Here is a 17,618-nt window from a genome sequence, read left to right as displayed (position 1 = left end):
AAAACAGTAGCAAAAAAGGTATTTATTAAACAACACATAACTCAATTTCACAGTACAGCATTAAAACCTATACTTGTTCCTTGGAAACAGCAGAGCTGAATAAACCTGTGAAAATGAGGCAGCAGGTCAGGTGTGAGGGTGAAGTTTATGAAGAACAGCAAAATACTGTTTCCAGAGCCAGAAGGAATTTGAGGGTGGAGAAAAGAAACAACGGCAACGACAGCCAACCAAATACCCTTGGAGTGCTCTGTGCAACATTTTTCAAACAAGAAAGCCTATTAAGGCTAAAGATTGGTCATGAAGTTTTGGGTTCTTAAACTCAAATATTAAAAAACAACCATAGCAAGTAAAACTTGACCTGTGTGTGTACAATTAAAACAACTTAGTAACAGATTTTTCTCCAAAAGGGCAGTTTTTTACAGGCTGAAGTATTGATGTTTTAGCTAGAACTCTCACGGTGGCTGCAGCTCCATCAGCTGTGCTTATGGACTAGGAGTGTGCAGCTTTCAATCTTCTGCACGAACACCAAGCCTGCTCAAGTAGCTCTCCCAAGCTGCCATCCTGTACTTCTCTGCTTCCTGAAGGCGGTCTGGAACTGACAAGATGCCACGTCCCACAATAATGATATCTGAACCTTTTTCACTAACAACTTCCTTGGGGCTCAGGTACTTCTGTCCAAGGTTATCACCTGAAACAGAGACACCATTTTTTTTTAGTTTGTACAAAACCATATCTACTACAAATCTTCAAAGACATGCTGAAACAGAGAAGAGGTATGCTGTTCCAACTCTAATCCTAACAATCCACAAACATAACTAGAAACTCTGTCACCACCCAACAAATACTATTACACAGATCAAATTTGACAGCCAGCACCCTCCTTTTTCATGATTTACCAATCAGAATAGATGGAGCAGTTACACAAAGAAGCACAGATCAGGATTACTGAAATGAGCCTCAGCCTTCTTAAAACAGGAAAACTCCCCAAACATTAATGTAAAAGCTTGTGACTTCACTTTAGGTTTCACAAGAATTAAGTACTGCAGAGAAACATATCTCCCCTATCTGCTTCAGTGATAACCTGTTTAGTCAGTAGAAGACTTTCAATTCATTGATACTGCACATCTGTGTCAGTTACAAGTCTTACAGCTGAACTTCTGTATTTGTTGTATTTTTTTTTCTACTACTCAGTAGTTTAACATCTAATCTAACACCTATCTGAAGACATTTCATGTGTTTTCAGGCCTGTGCTTTATGGTATGCATGGACCTCAAAACAAGAAAGAAGGCTGTGTAGCCTGCTGGTTGCCTTTCAGAGCTCCCAGGAAAGGGATCAGCATACCCAGAAATATGGAAGACAGCCCTTAGTGGCAAACAGACTCCTCCCACAGAGAATCAGCAACTAAATTCTCTTCAGAAACCACTTTTTCACTGAAGGCCAGATCACTCCTGTACTTACAAACAGACTATAAATATTCCAGAAAAAGTTACCTCCAGTTTGCAGCTGCACCCCTGGGGTTAAGTGAAGAAATTCCGGTTTATTACTAACTCTAGATCCAGATATGAATCCAAAAACAAAATCTGAGTTGTCTTCAGCCATCTGTACCTGAAGAAGATCAGTGAAGAGTTACAAGTGATATACCTAAAATTCAGCTGGACTAGCAATCTGTTTCTCATCCACCCTTTGACACACTAAGCTGTGCAAGGCAGGGGTTTGAAACACCTTTTCTTGCATTACCAGTGTAGAGTCACCCAGAGCTGACTCACCTGTGGGAACAAGCTGAGTCACTCTGCACCTGCATTTAGTTAATTGGAATCAAACAGGAGGATCGACCTTGGCTAAGTGCTTTGAAAGACAGAATGTTATGTCTCAAAGTGGAAAACCACTTTAACCAGACTGCCTGATAAGTGCGTGTTTTTCTCCCGTGGCTGAACGCAGCCACCACACGATGCAAGTGTGAATGTGTGGGATCACGGCACTGGTTTGGGACGATCCTGGGAATTTCGGTTAACTAAAACACCAAATGCTGTTTATGAGAGAATACGAATAAAAGGGGAACACCAAAAAGGGTTGGTGCACAAGTGCCAAAATTGAACTCTGTGTGTGCAGCCTCATTTTCTCCTTCAGTGTCCATACTCACCCCTCTGTCAGGAAAGGGAATGTTATGTTTCTTTCTATGTTATAAATACTACAGTGAATGAATTTAAACTAATTAGAAATTATGCTTAATTAGAACATTGCTTAAAGAACAAAAAAAAAAAAAGAAAAACAAAAAAGAGAGGGGCTGCTAATAGCAAACTTGGCATGTTTACTACATGTGAACTCTGACCACCTCACATCACTAGCTTATAGCTGTAACCTTTAACCACCACACTGTCAGATTCCTGAATCTCCAAGGAAAAAACACCTATAATAGTTAGAGCTGGAGGGACTTTTGGAAGCGCATAAAACCTCTGTGTCACACTTTACAAGCTTTTAACCTGAAGCAAGTCTGCCTACTTACTGCAGCTTTTGTGTATTCACCCGTTGCAAGTGACCCTTGGGAACTCATCTCAGCAATCAGGAGACAGCCACGCTGGAGAGGAAGACCTACTTCCTTCAGACCCTTCACAACTCCAGAGCCTGGAACCACATGGGCATTAATGATGTCTGCCCAGGATGCAATTCTGAACACACCACCTGAGAACAGGGAGAGGAAGACATGGACAAAGAGTCACCAGAAATCTGTTAAACAGGAAACACAAGTTAAACAAAACCAGCTGCACCCTAAATCACTCACATTTTAAAAGACAGTTTTACTACTGAAGCTTGACAGTTGCAAGTTCAGTCTCATCAGACAGTTCTGATAGCTAATAACCACAAAGTGTAACCTCTCAGTTTACTTGTCACAAACACTTGCTAATATCTCACCTTTAGTATTCACTGAGACATTTATGGTAGCCTAGAAATCCACTGTCACAGGTGCTATCTTCTCAGACAGTATGCAGATCATATGGGACATAAGGATCAGCAAAAGAGAAAAGCAGTTCTACAGTTGCAGATCCAATGTCAAATGAAAGCTGTAACAAGCACACAATAATAGCAGGCTGCCTTAGAAGCCAGGCTGCAGTTTCTCACAGGAGACAACTGCTCAGGAGTACTTACTGAGCACAACTACAGATTCATAAAAAGATTTAGGTTGGAAGGGACCTCAGGATGTCACACCCTCTCAGCAGGGTTAACTTCAAAGCTAGATCAGGTTGCTCAGGCCCTTGACCCCTTGAGTCTTTTCCAAAGCTGGAGATTCCACACTCTCTCCTGGCAACCTGTGCCAGCACTGCAGTTACACACACCAGCAGCAAAGTAACAGTAAATCAAGGTTGATGTTAATCACCTTCATATTGATGTTTCACTGTGTTTCCAATGTCTGCAAATTTCCTGTCTTCAAAAATCAAAAATTCGTGTTGGTCTGCAAGGGTCCTCAACTCTTTTACTACCTCTGGGGTGAAATCATTCAAGATGTCTATATGAGTCTTCAGGATACAAATGCTGGGGCCCAGGACGGCGGCTAACTGCAGCAGCTCTTTGGAGCTAGTGACATCAGCAGAAAGGCACAGGTTTGTTTGCTTCTTTTCCATGAGCATGAGAAGCCTGGCTGCAGTAGGATGCACCCCTGGCAGCTGGGCACGAGCACTGAAGCTCAGGTCCTTACAGAGTCTCTTCACAGGAGCAGGACCATTCTGAGCCACTGACTCAAACATATTTCCCTGAATGAATTCCTTCACCTTTTCAACCATCTCAGCAGCCACTTCTCCCTGCTGCTGGAGAATCTCCAACACCCCGGACAAGGTACACACAGAGTGCAGGCGAATTCCATGTTCCTCTAACCTAGCCTTCCCACCCTGCTCCCTGTCCAACAGCACTATGGCATCTGTGACTCTTAATCCTTCTTTCCGAAGAACTTCTGCAGTTTCCAGTACACTGGATCCACTTGTTACCACATCTTCAATGATCAGGCATGTCTCTCCCGGATTAATGGTGCCTTCTACCATCTTCTTAGTACCTTAAAAATAAAAAGCAAACATTCCATCAAGAAAGTTTAAAAGACCCAAAAAACCTTAAAAGTATCACAACTTTAACTTGCTCTGCTAAAATAAAGATCATATGTGTTCCACATACAAGCATACACTACAGCGTATCCTGAATTCCAGTGGAACTGGACTTCAAGAGATTAGGAATTTCACATTCACTGTCAGTATGGAGAGGCAATTTGTTTATTAGAATGTCATACCAGTTATCACAATTCTTAGCACAGCTCAGTTGCTTATCTGTAATTTAATTAATAAGGATTGTTACTTTTCCAAGCTCATAAAATACTACTTTATGTTTCCAGAAGTTACGTTCTATTAACAAAACTGACACACTGTTAACAGCACAGATTCAAATGTTTGAATGACTTCAGAAGTTTATTACTGTCATGAATTGAAAATTCAGAATTACAGAACTATTTTCTCATTATTTAAAACATGTTTAAAGCAGCCGAGTTACTGGCACTCCTTAGCATGTTTCCTATTTTCCACAGACAGTATTCTGTACTCAATATGCCTGTTTAAACAATGAGAAGAAGTAAAGCCCCAAATGCCTTTGTCTTAACTAACAACAGGCACACATCCATGAAAGGCCTCCTGGAGGGAAACAACAAAGGATGCCTGGATTTCCCAGGAAGCATAGAGCAGCAGGAGAACATTATGCAGTGCATTGCTTAGACCATGGCAGCCTAGAGAACAAGCACATGTACAGCTTTGCAATCCGTATGACACCAGAAACTTTGTGTCAGGCAGTTAACTGCTGTCACAACTGGCTTGTGCTTCACAAGAAGGAAAAGCAAATGTTTCCATGCCTGGCCCACTGCCTGACACAGGAGTAGCATTTAGTCTTGACAAGCGTACTTTCTAATTACATGCTGTTGGAACAGGACAGCTCTTATCACGCGTAGAAATCCAGTTATATGGCAGGTTAATGCTTCAGTCCTCTCTTCCTTTATCAAAATCAGATGAATGGCTCATTGGGTAGAGAAGGGACTGCTGCTAACCCGGCCTACTGATTACAGGACCATAGGAAAATTAAAGAAAAAGGGGTTTGAGAAATAAATGAAGAAGGGACTAGAAAGGTTCTTCTTGGAGTCAATATGCAAAAAGTTCTGCTCAGCATGTTAGAGAATGTGAGTTATAAATCCTCATTTCTGGAAGAGGCCACTAAACCAGAACCACAGTAATGGGCAAAGAGAAAAAAGAAGACACTGCTAAAGAATAGAAACAAACAAACAACAGAAACCCCTTACAAACAAACCCAAAGAAACAGAAAACACCCTTCAAGACTCTCCAAACCTACTACAGCAGGATTCAAGCTGCAGCCTAGCTGGCAACCAGCTGAGAGAGTCTGATCAGGTTGGGACCTGTGGGAAGTATGCTTTAGGGTGAAAAGGAGCTGCTTTTTAAATAACCTTAAACCGAAATGCTGTACGTAACAGAAGAATCACCAATATATAAGGTAATTTCCCAAACAAGACAGCAAGTTGACACAAAGTCTTGATTTGATGGTTTTACCGTAGTCTTTTGCTTCCTTCCTCCGTATGAGCATCGGGACCTGATTTTCTGAGCAGATAATTGTGGCCAGCGGCAGCGCCGTGTATGGAACGCCACACACACAGTCATACTCCAGACCCGCATCTTTGGCTGCTTGGAAGAGGAGATCCGCAACCTGAAAAAGGAAAATCAAACGCTTTTTAAAATCGGACGGGCGCGAAAGTGACTAAACCAATGCATTACCGCGGGAAGCAATGAAAACCTCGCTCCTTTACATGAGTTGAGAACCGCTGTTCCCACCGCGATCCGAAAGCCCGGCCCCGGGAAGGGCTCCCTGGAGAGCAGCGCTCCCAGGTCTCCCTCTCCCCCCTGAGCTGTAGGAGACCCGTCACCCCGCACGGGACAGACACCCCCGGCCCCCCGGGGACAGACACCCGGCCCCGCACCTGCCGGAGGAGGCGCGGGTGGGACACGAGGCCGCGCAGGTCGATGTACACGGGGGAGGCGCGGCCGCTCTTGAGCACGAAGTGCCCGAAGCGCAGCGCGCCCGCCCCGCTCAGCGCCACCGCCACGGTGCCCGCAGCCGCCATCGCCCGGCCCGGCGCAGGGAAGTGATGCAGCAGCGGGAGGAGCGCGGGGCGGACACACCCCCGACCCCGGCGGGGCCGGGCATGCCCGCATGTGTTCGGGCATCCCCGCAAGTGTCCGCGCCGTGGGGACCAGCCCCGCACAGAGCCTGGGTTCTCCGCGCCCACCTCCCCACGCCCGCGCCATCCCGGCCCGGCCCCCCACCCCACGCCGCGCAGCGATTTCAGGTTCTCCCGTCACCCCATTCCCCAGGGAAGCAGAAACCGCCGCTGCGGGGAGGGTTGGATGTGACCCGAGAGTTTCTCGCCGCGTTTCTCTCGGGGTGACTCCCAAAAGGCCGCTGGGTGGATGCAGCCACGCTGAGTGACGGTCCTCGGCGCTGGTTTCCTGTGAGATCCCTCCGAAAAAGATGAGCTGAATAAAGGCATCAGCCAGCCCTGAGCCGTCAAGGCCTCAGAAAGATGCCATACAAGTGAAATAAGACTGACTCGGTCTTCTCCGAATAATTTTATTTAATCAAAAAAGCCCAGAAACGGAGTCATTAGTATACTCTATTTATAGGACAGGAGATGTACAGGTCGAAGCTACATCTGTAGATGATCATATATACTGCAGTATAGTAACAACAACATGGGACAGCAAGTAGTCACCTCACAACGGTACACATGAGTGATTAGACTTACAAAGGAAATATTTACAAACCTGCCTTTACAAACCAACATTGTGTGCATACAAAATGAAATCTGCAATAAAACTGAAGGTACATTTAAGGCAGACCAGCAATACACTGAAATAATTAAGGCTGTGGAATTACTTTGCACCTTGAAAATGCTGAGCTGTTAGCAATACTGTTTCTTTTTTTCCTCCTTCGGTGGATTGTTGCAAAGATTGAAAAGCATCAATACATTCCAACTGTTTGCTCTGATCTCAATGAATAAGTCTGAGATAGATTTATTTTTTTAATTGTTTTTTTTTTTGCACTTCCTATTGCATTTGCCTTCCAAAAGTAATCAGCAAATTGACCTCAGTGGCAGAGCAGTGCTGAACAGTTTGGTAGAAAGAGAAGTAAAAGCACCAGCATCAGAAGTTGGACATGAAGGTGAAATATGGCTTGAGTAGAAAAGATGTTGGTTTTTCACTAGCTCCATAATAAAGACTACAGTTACAGCAAACATTCAGCATCCTGACGCTATGGAAACACTCAGCACTATACAGATCCCAGAACAAGAGTTCATCACTTGATGGCAGTGTGCAGTCAGCCTAGTAAAATGGGATTTTATTTTGTTTCCTTGGGAAAGCACCATTTTCTGATGGGACATGAACAAACGAGCTGGAGAATTAATCCGAGCCCTGTGTTAGTGGAGAATCCACCTCTGCAGTGAAAGGAACTGAAACAAAACCAGGTGGTTAGCACCTGTACATGTTAATTATCTGTTAGACCTTTATATACAGAATAGCCTTTACATCTGTCTCTGAAGTTTATAGTATCCCAGGTTACTGGATGCAGTCCCCCCATTGCAAGGGTATTAAAATAGGGTTATACATAGTCAGATGTGTGGCTCTGCATTCAGCCTTTATGCACAGTCTTTGTAACAAAGGCCTAATAGCATCATCAGAAATGCTAATGAAGTCCACTGAAGCCATAGCACTTGTATGGGTCAGCTGAGGGCACAGACTTTGTCTCAGCATTAACTCAGTTTACCAGTAAAATGCTTTTAAAGATGATTGTTACTAAAAAAAAAATAGAGTCTTTTAAAATAAAGGGGCAGTAAGAATAAACAAAATTTGTTGGTGTAGGTGGGAAAATTTTTTAAATTTGGAAGTCTATATTGCTTTAAAATAAAGTCTAGAACCCTGGACTGGCTGTGTTTCATCCCTGTAGTAACATGTGTAGGGGGCCTGGCAGCGTGGTGGGGAGGGGGGGTCTCCCACAGGACAGCAAGGTCTTCAGACACCTGATGGAAGCTGACAGTGTTACATGGACCATCAGAATTCCTGTTCGATGGCTAAGAGTCAAATGGCCTGGCCAGGCTGCTCCAAGTGAAGTGGAGAGAGGCCAGTTAGTTTAAATCTCATTGCCAGACACATTCATTAAATGCAGCTGTCTTAAATAAAGAGCACCCCATGTCATCATGTCCTCTGGGCTCTGTTTACTGGCACCTGCTGCCTTCCTGTCACCCAGCCCAGCGCCAGGGAACACTGAGCAACACTCTGGTGTCAGAGCAGGGTAGGAGCACTGTGGAGATGTCTGAAGGTGGTGGCTGTGTGGGTAAGTGCCACTCTGCACGGAGCTTGTGGTGCGCCGTTGCCAGTATTCCTGTTGGTCATCCTGGCTGGTCTGGAGCTGCTGGAGAAGCTAAAGAGTGCAGCTCCCACCACACCTTCACTCAGCTGTCTTGGGAACACCCGGAGTGGTACAGCTGCAGGCAGAAATCTTCCCCTCAGAGTCAGCTCAGTCTGGGGAGCTTTGTAAAGGCCTGACGGAGTTTTATTGAGAAAATGTGTTTTCCTGTGTTTGCTACAGGCAATATTTCATGCACCAAAAAATCCTCTAGTTGGAGAATGCTGCACAGGGAGTTGGCTGTGGTGCTTCTCACCCAGGGGGTGCACTCCAGGCCTACTTACTGAGCTTTGTAATCTCTTTACAACAAAGTTACAGTTTACAACAGAGTTACAGCACCTGTAGGATCTGTAGAGAGGCCACAGATTGGCTGAGAAAGACCTCAAAAGGGCAAGCTCAGAATACTTCCTCTGTATCTATCATATGGCAGCATTGCATGTCAACTTGACATTATTCAGGCAAAAGAAATCTTTGAGACAAAATACAAGAATGGTTGGTAATCACAAACGTTATCTAGAAGTTCTAACAGGTTCAAATACTCCTGAATGTGCTATACGAAGAGTGGTGCCCAAGAAGAGGAGTTCTCTAATGTGAATGTGGAAAAAGCAAAACCACAAAGGAAAGCAACCCCATGACATTCAAAATCTTCAGAGTTTAGCACTTCCAGCTCTCAATAGGGAATCATTTTTGAATCTGAGAACCTAATCATGTATCTCTTTCAGCCTTTTGGGTGTTCTTTTCTATTATTTGATAGCAATGAGAGGCCTAAATATTCCCTTAAGCAATCCAACTTTTTCCCACTGTGCATCCAAAGTGTCTGCTATTGCAGTTTGACATGCGAATGCAGGAGGAAGGAAAATAAAATGCTAAATAACTCCAAGTTTCATGTGATACATGAGAATTCGTTTCTATTAATGCCAAGCAGAAAGCCTGTGGCTTAAACTGTACCCATGGGCCTAATAAAAGCTGTGGGTTTTATAGACCACACTTCCATAAACATTTTTTTAAGGGCAGCGCAATCACAGTACAAACAGCCAGTTTCGACAGATAGAAAGAAGTACAGACAATCCTGTAGGAGAAGGTACCTGAGGCAGGTGCTAATTAAAGACACCCCTGACTGCTGTCTGTATTCAGTTGCTAAGAAATTGCATACTTTGCACTGTTGCTCAGGATAAGACTCTGGTCTTTTTTAAGAAGTGCTGCTGAGTTGCTTAGAAAATCAGCTGCTGCACTACAGAGGGGAACTGAGATAGGTTCTATATGACTCAAAAAGTTTAACCTTCTGTGAACACTGTCTCTTTCAAGCCTTTCCACAACTCCTCCCTGTATTAGATTTCTCTCCATTGGCCACAAAGCCTCATACACCGCTTCTGACTGTGCTCACCCTTCTTACTGTGACTCCCCCATCTCAGGGTTTGTTCTTGTATTGCATGAACACTGGGTTTTTTTGCTGTGCCTCCTTTCTTCTCCACTAGCAAAATAGTGACCACCCTCACGTACTGATAGAGCAAGCACAAAGATAAGGGCCAGGTCTCCTACCTGCCAGGAAACTGAGCTGGGGGGTGGATCATAAAAAGGGCTATCAGAGCCCTCAGAATTTAACAGGTCTAACAGTGTATCTCCCACCACCTGCTGGCAGAGATAGCTTTTGCTCATGCAGGCTCACAGTACAGTTACTTGGATAGTAAATCAAATTTGACTCTTGCACCAACAAGAGAGTCTATACTGAGCACACATGGTCAGATCAAGCCCTTTTCCTTAGGAAAACTTTTGGTAACATCCCACTACAGGCACAGCAACTGCACTCAGCACCGAGACAAAGTCCTCACATGCCAGAGGAAAAAAAATAAATCTCTTTGATGGTCAACCAAGAGGCTGTAGATCTCTATGGTGGTATGGCAGTAGGATAGGGAAGCCCCAGCCGGGGAGGTGTTTCCCCTCCCAGTCCCACTGCTGGAGAGGAGGATTTGGCCAGCCTACAAACTGCTAATTTGTCACTGCAGACTCCCTGTGTTGGTTATACTTAAGGCTGGCTCCGTCACTGTAACATCAATATGATGATGTTGCAACTTGGCTTGCAAGAGAGAAATGTTTTAATTGTGAATATTTTTTTTATTATTATTACAAAGTAGGCTTTGGACATAAAAATATCCTCACAAATGCTTTGGTGATGAGGTGCTAATGGTGGCTGAGAGATATTTACAAGTTTGGAAATGAAACAAATGACATACTTTAAAACATTGAAAACGATTTTCAAGCTGTAAGCACAAGAATGAACTCACCACTCCTACTGCACTCTGAAAGGCTCAGATGGACTTTGGGACGAGCAATTCTGAAACTAGAAATGGAACAGTAACCTTTATATTTATATATATTTATATATATGATACAATATATGTATACTGAAAACCTGTGATAGAAAAAAATTATCTTCATCATCATCATCTAGTTTACAGATACTGCAAAAATTGGACTCAGCCTTTTCTCAATGCACAGGTTTTGCAAAAGGTTTCTGTACAATGTGTATAAAATGCTTTTAAAAAAAACCCATCATAGTCCCATTGTGCTTAGTCAGAACCAGCTATATGCTCCAGTGATTCACTGCCTTAATCATAGCTGCAAAAGGTGCTGCATGTTGACTTGACACAGCAGAAAGCCCAAGGATTAACGGTGGATTTTGGTCTGAGCATTACCACGCCACAGGAGTGTACCTAAGCCATGCCACCACGGGAGCTGATCCAGCAGTGACTAAAGCCTGATCTTGCATGTCCTATGCAGGCAAAGTCCCCACTGAAATCATGGCAGACCTGGGCATATGGGGCATGAAAAGTCTGTCTGTTAACCTGGAGCAGGCTTGCAATGATTTCAGCAAAAACTGACCGGTCTGGTTCTGCAGTACGTGCTAAGGTCAGCCTGGTCTCACTCCCCTCTACTACCCTACTCCTAATCTCTTGTACATTTTGAATTCAGTTCAGCAAGATAAAGAGGATTTCTTATAAGGCTGCCTCACAAAGATTAAGGCAACTGCAATTTTGGCTCTCGTTTCCAGTTGGTGTTTGCTTCCTGCAGTCCTTTTTTGGCAGTGGATGTGACAATACCATGTGTCCCAAGAGAGGGAGCGAGTCCCTGCTGCTGTTCCCCCCTTTTCCTTGGTCCCAGGTACTGCCACTTCCGCAGTGGTCTGTACCCTGCAGCTGGGGAAGCAAGGTGAAATGCAAACACCAAATACAGGGCTATGTACAGACAGATCTGCTTGGTGCCTGCTTGCTCCTGGCGCTCCTGCCTCAGGACCAGCAGCGTAGGACCCCAGGGACAGAGGAATTACGTGCCTGGGTTCAGCCTGCTCAACAGGAAACTCTTGACGCTGGGGACCGGGTGCACGTCGTACTGGTGCCTGCGGCGCTCGATGAAGGAGGCCAAGCGGGAGGTATCCAGTGGCATCTTGGAATAGCTGCCATTGTGTGGCTGCAGCCACGGATGCTGTAAACAAGTGGCTGCCGTCGGCCTTCTCCTGAAGTCTTCCTGGAGGATGACGTTGATGAAATCCCTGGCAGCATGACTCACATCGGAGAAGTACTCGTGTGGGAAGCTGAAATCTACTCTGCACACATTGATACAAGTCTCCTCTCTGCTTTCATCCAGGAATGGAGAGACACCACTCAACATGACATAGGTGAGGACACCAATGCTCCAGATATCTGTGCTAAGGGAGACAGGAAGGCCTTGGATAACTTCAGGAGCTGCAAACTCTGGGTTTCCAAGGAGGTGGTGGACATGGTAGTGACCTGTGATCTGAACTGCATCTTCCAAATCAATGATCTTGACGCGAGGTACCGGGATTCTTAAATCAATGAGCAGATTTTCTGGCTGTTGAAAATACAATAATACAAACTTAATTATAGTATATTTTGGCAAATAAAATGTGTAGGTTTCATGTAGGTTTAATAGCCAATCAAAACTCGCATTTAATCAGACATGTAAGGTAGAGATCAGGGGAGTGAATGATAAAGAACCAGTTCAGCTGCTGTTTGCTCTAAATTCACATCAGCGCTGAAGTTGTGATGACAACATCCTCTTTTGCACTAGGGCAACACGCTGGGATTTTGCACTTTGTCCTAAATACTTACAGTTTATTTTCCCAAACTAATCTCTACAGATTAAGAGCACTGACAGATTTTTAAATTTTGATGAGATTTGTGTATCTCTAAGTAGTTTAAATTCCATTTGTTCACGTGACAACTGGCTAAGTAAGTGTGTGTAACTCGTAACAGAAATGTTCTTCATGGAGTAAATGTTCAACTTTTCTCCCTCTACCACACATCCTGGGAAGGACTGTCATGTGTGCCATTACTGTTGCTGTCAGTTGACAAGAATGGAGCTGCCAGTGTTCACTTTTACACACCAGGACACAATCATGCTTTCCAGGCCAGGGTGCAATTACATTTCATCCCAGTTGGTTTTCTTTCTGTTTTAGTATTTTAGGTCTCTCTCTCAGTGAGAGGTGCTGAGCAGTGCCTATACACTCTGCTCTGGGGACTTAACATGAATTTTCCTTCCTTTGTTGTCTCTGAGATGATTTCTGAATTTACTTCTTGCACACTCTCTAGATCCCTTTTTCTCTCCCTCATCCTCATTCATATTTTACTGCTGCCTCATGGCTATATATATATGTAAAGCAAAGTTCACTACACTGCTGTTCCAGTCTCTGCTTGCTCTTCTCTTGTGCATTCTGCATCAACAAAATCAACATGTCCTTGAGCTGGATCCTGGGACAACACAGTCCATGGCTATGTCTGCTGTCACTGCCAGTGCATTTCCTGCTTCCCACTTAGCAACAGAAGGTGCTTTATTTAGCATCCCTCATTCAGAAGAACTGTAAATAGGTCACAGAAAATTAGCTTTCCACCTTGTTTCTGGTAAGTATCTTATGATCAAACAGAGTATTCAGTGCAGTTTCTTACCTCCAAGTGATACCTACTTTTTGACAGGTCCTATAAATACAAACAATCTTATAGAAAGAAACCAGGATGATTTAGCCTTTTGTATCTAATTCTCACATAAGGTACTGTATGAACGGAATTTTTTTTTGTAGCAGTAGTAGGCACAGGAAGAATGAAAGTATCACTTCATCTGACATGCCTGGGGGTTAGAGAGATGAGAAAAGATCTCCTTGAAGTTGGATTGTCACTGTTTAGGAAAGTAAAATTCATCTCTCTTTCTCCATCTTTAATTGGCATTTAAGTCTGCAAAAAGTTATAGATTATCTGATATCCTGGCAACCAAAATCAATGTTGGAGATCACAAAACTCAAAACACTTGATCATAACTTCAATTGCTAATTCTCTGTCATCCAGTATAACTGGGATGTTGGGGAGGACAGCAGTACAATGCTGAATCCAGGACAGTACAGTGCCTCCTGCCATGTGCACTAACAAAAGGAGGTACATGCTGTACCAATCCGAGTGTGATGTTAGAATATGGCTGAATATCTTCTCCACAGTGCATAGAACCTACATTTCTTCTTCGTTCTTCCTCTGAACCTCTCCCTGGTTGTATTTCCCACCCAGTTCCCCTCTCAGGCTCTGCAGCACAATGCAGTGTGCTGCTTTCCTTTGCCCCTGCCAGTGCTCCCCACCTCCTGCTTGCTCCCATCCCCCTGCTTTGGGCTCCCCAGGGTACAGGTGCAGATGTGAGGGAGACACATGCTCCTTCTGGCCTGCCCTGAGCTGCCTGGGCACAAGCCAGCTCTGCTCAGGGAGCTAAATTGGCACAGATGTGAGCCCAAACCATACGCCATAGATTTAACTTATAATTCCACTTCAGTCAGGGGCTAATGACATCTCACTCTTGCCTCAGACATCCTCCTGCTTCATTAAATCCAGAAAGACCTTAAGAACGAATCAGTGAGTCAAGGAAACAGGTGTGTCTTGTCTGAAGGCAAAAACTGGGCGCTGCAGGTCAGTAAATCCTTCCTCTGATCAACAGGTCTGAAAGGCAGTGCTCGTCCATTTAGTGATCATCTCCTGGGAGTACAGACTGCACCTCCTCCCTATCTGCACAGCTGGGAACTCACTGTTCCAGGGCATGGAATAATAGCACCATTCTGGTTTGTTCTTACCTTTATGTCTAAGTGAGCCACTCTGCAATTGTGAAGGTACTGCAAGGCTTCCATTGTGTCTCTTATATAAAATGCCACTTTTTCCTCCATAAGTTCATCATGGTTCATCAGATAATCTAAGAGACGACCGTCATCCATCCTACAAACAAATCAAACCCTGCACATGAAAGATCACATGGTATCTCTAGGAACAGTTAATATTTGAAAACAAAGTTGAAATGGAAACTTCATGACCTAAAAATGGAGGAAACTACAATGCAAGATCTGATGAGTATTTAATGATCCCTCAAGATACCACAGGCCATGGTAGAATGATTAATCCTCAGTTGTTATCTCTGGTCCTTGACAAATTTAGCAACAGTCTTAAAGTAAACTCATTTGCTTAAGGATGGATTCAATAGACAGAGGCAATCCTTTTGAAAACAGAGCTTCTTAATTATTTGGATTCGTCTATTTATTTATAGAGCTGGTTGCATAATGCAGAAAAAAAATCACTGACATTTTCAGCTGGTAATATATTCTGTGGGAAAACTAACCCAATAAAAGTTTTCCACCTAGTTTTATTTATCTTTACCAACAAATAAGCAAATAGCCCAAATATACTTTGTTGAACACACTGTAACAAAGAAGCATTTTAGATTGTGGTTGTTACTTCTCCTTATAGATGCAAGCATGGTTGCTACACATGCCTTTTCACCAAGAAGTATTAGAATGATGTAGGCTTTATTCTAGCTGAAACATATTTATATAAAAATATATATATTTCCTTTAAAAGTGGACAAGACTGCCCAAATAAATCTAATGTTATTCAATGGGACAAACTAACTGTGGACACAATTATCCAAGCTTCACCACAGTGGAAAGCTGTTTTATTTGTCCCTCTGAATCTTATCTACTGTAAAGTAAAGGCAGTGAAACTCTGCAGAAAATGGCTATTTTCATTTGACACCACAATAAATAAAAAGCAGATGACAAAATCTTTGCCCTGTTGAACTCAGGGTGGGTGAATTTTATCCTTGGCTTTAATAGGGCTGTGATTCCTATCCAGACACTTGAATTGCAGCTCTGTGTACTTACAGTTCCAAAACTAAGATGTAAGAAGTAGGAGACTCGTAGGTATCGTGGATAGTGATGTACTGAGGATGCTGTAAGTGCTGTAACAAAGCTGCTTCGTGTGCTGCCTGCTCTTTCTTTTTCATTTTTTTACTAATGAATTTTACAGCAACGTCTTTCCGGGTGGCTTTGTGAATGCATTTCTTTACTATGGAGAATCGACCCCTGAAATGATAAAGAAAACAGAATAATGAAGTGGCCTCATGAATAAATCACGCCTAGTTTTCAGTGCAATAACAGAGTGATTTTCTAAGTGTTATTTCATTCAGCACATTAATATTTCACAAGGAATCAGATTTAACAAGTTGTTCATAACCTTTTCCAACAAAGGCCCTCCGTCTTTTACCCTGCATGTAGAGATTCTTCGGGGATTAGCAAACACTGAGAGCAAATGGTGTCACTTTGCTTTGTGCAGCCATGCTGATGTCCTCTAACAACCTCCCCTGGGTTCAATTTGCTGCCACTTTTACAGATTCTATATCTTTTTTTTTAGCTATGGGTCTCCCTTCTCTGGTTGCTTTATTAGAGAGACCAAACTTTCTCAGACAAGTAAAAGAACAGCCTTGTTAAATAATTGCTAACCTAAGATTTTGTCTCACCTTTTCAGATGAACAGTAAGAAATTAAGAAAAAAGCTGTCAGGAAAGCATTTAGGAAGCTTGTACAGACTAGTGCCTAGTACCGTTCCTGAAAGTAAAATACCCAGTGCTGAACTTGGGCTTTTACTGATACATCATTCTATTCTGTACAGAACCAGAATGACTCCTGTCCTTTCAGCCCAAGAATTACTGGTCTCTGACCACTGAGCTGAAGAACTAACTGCATTAACCTGAATTGTTTGCATGCCCCTTATCTGTTGTCTGCACAGAGCACCAAGGGATGACAACATATGCAGCTCCTGTTTAGGCTCCTGTTCAACTGACCCTCCTAATCAGCAAAGATTTGGCACGTGATTTAAGTCAGTCACATGCCCAAGTGCTTTGGCAAACTCAGTCTTTGAGGTTAAGCTTATCCAGAACCAGTAAATTGTCATGACTTCAAAAGATGACATCAAACCAGAGATGACAGAGGAGATACCAGCTTCCAGAGATTTGGCTGCCTAATAGTTCACTAGTTTGCCAAGTTGCAATCCTCAAATCAGAACTGACCTTGAAACCCAAAATTTAGTCAGTATGTTAATCAGTATCTAATGTGCAATGCTCTTTGAAAGGAGCAGCATTTTCAGGCTAACTACAAAAGAAACCTAATCTCTCCTCCAAGGAAAAAGCTTTGAGTGTTTTATTGCAGTGATAAGCAGGGTTAATATTACCTCCCAATCTCATGCAGCTCTGCATAAGCGAGGTCAAAGTTTTCCTTCCATGAAATAGTGGCACCATCGGCAGCAGAGTCTTTGAGAAAATAAAGAACATTCAGAAAGTATAAAGACAGTTTCCTGAGGGATATAAACAGCATATTTTAAAGTTATGTGGGACTATATTACTTAAAATAGGAAACATTACCACTAAGAGTCCAGTTTCATACTGCTCAGGCACAGCTGCAGTGTGTTGGACCACTAAACGCCAGAGCTCGCCAAAGATAAGGTGGACTCAAATCTGTCCTTGCAATTTTGGGCTGAGAAGGGCCACACAGACAGTCTAAGGGCATGTGTGTAACTGGGAGACAGAGCTATGCTGTGTGAGCTCTTGTACCAACCAGCACAGGCTATCCAAGCCAGTCACAGACCTGGTTACACACTGCAGCTGCTAAAACATGGGGAAATGTGGGCTCTGCTCACAGCACTGTTCTGAGTGAGCTGTACCCCAAATTCCTGCAGCACTGAGCATTCCTATTCCAGCTGCATTGCTCATGGGGGTATGTTCTGCAAGTGGAATTGCAGCCTCCAAATGGGCTGCCCA

The 17,618-nt window shown here is 43.5% G+C and overlaps 2 protein-coding genes across 2 annotated transcripts in view; both read right to left on the bottom strand.

Moving 5' to 3' along the window:
- Positions 1 to 6,157, bottom strand: UMPS (uridine monophosphate synthetase). Its single transcript, XM_027637433.1, has 6 exons — positions 6,011 to 6,157; positions 5,586 to 5,739; positions 3,374 to 4,042; positions 2,504 to 2,679; positions 1,491 to 1,605; positions 1 to 688 (listed from the first exon to the last, which is right to left on the bottom strand). The coding sequence occupies exons 1-6, from the start codon at positions 6,152 to 6,154 to the stop codon at positions 507 to 509; spliced, it is 1,440 nt and encodes a 479-aa protein (XP_027493234.1). The 5' UTR covers positions 6,155 to 6,157; the 3' UTR covers positions 1 to 506.
- Positions 6,158 to 6,587: 430 nt separating this feature from the next.
- The window catches only part of KALRN (kalirin RhoGEF kinase), a 504,478-nt gene continuing 493,447 nt past the window's right edge, over positions 6,588 to 17,618 (bottom strand). The window contains exons 59-64 of the mRNA XM_027637175.1: positions 17,033 to 17,111; positions 15,689 to 15,889; positions 14,612 to 14,750; positions 11,823 to 12,360; positions 10,776 to 10,831; positions 6,588 to 6,604 (exon numbers count right to left, since the gene is read on the bottom strand). Of these exons, the coding sequence (XP_027492976.1) occupies positions 10,800 to 10,831; positions 11,823 to 12,360; positions 14,612 to 14,750; positions 15,689 to 15,889; positions 17,033 to 17,111 (989 nt within the window). The 3' untranslated portion in view covers positions 6,588 to 6,604; positions 10,776 to 10,799. The remainder of the gene's footprint in view (positions 6,605 to 10,775; positions 10,832 to 11,822; positions 12,361 to 14,611; positions 14,751 to 15,688; positions 15,890 to 17,032; positions 17,112 to 17,618) is intronic.

The sequence above is a fragment of the Corapipo altera genome, unplaced genomic scaffold, assembly GCF_003945725.1.
Source record: "Corapipo altera isolate COAL_440 unplaced genomic scaffold, ASM394572v1 45, whole genome shotgun sequence".
Taxonomy (NCBI): Eukaryota; Metazoa; Chordata; class Aves; order Passeriformes; family Pipridae; genus Corapipo; species Corapipo altera.
Note: the sequence above shows the minus strand (reverse complement) of the source record. Positions and strands in the feature narration are given on the sequence as shown.

Excerpts from the sequence above, each read along its gene's own strand:
- UMPS (XM_027637433.1), bottom strand. The coding sequence starts at position 6,154 with ATGGCGGCTGCGGGCACCGTGGCGGTGGCGCTGAGCGGGGCGGGCGCG. Across the intron at positions 5,740-6,010 it reads ACCCGCGCCTCCTCCGGCAG|GTTGCGGATCTCCTCTTCCA; the intron begins GTGCGGGGCCGG and ends TTCCTTTTTCAG. Across the intron at positions 4,043-5,585 it reads GAAGGAAGCAAAAGACTACG|GTACTAAGAAGATGGTAGAA; the intron begins GTAAAACCATCA and ends TTTATTTTTAAG.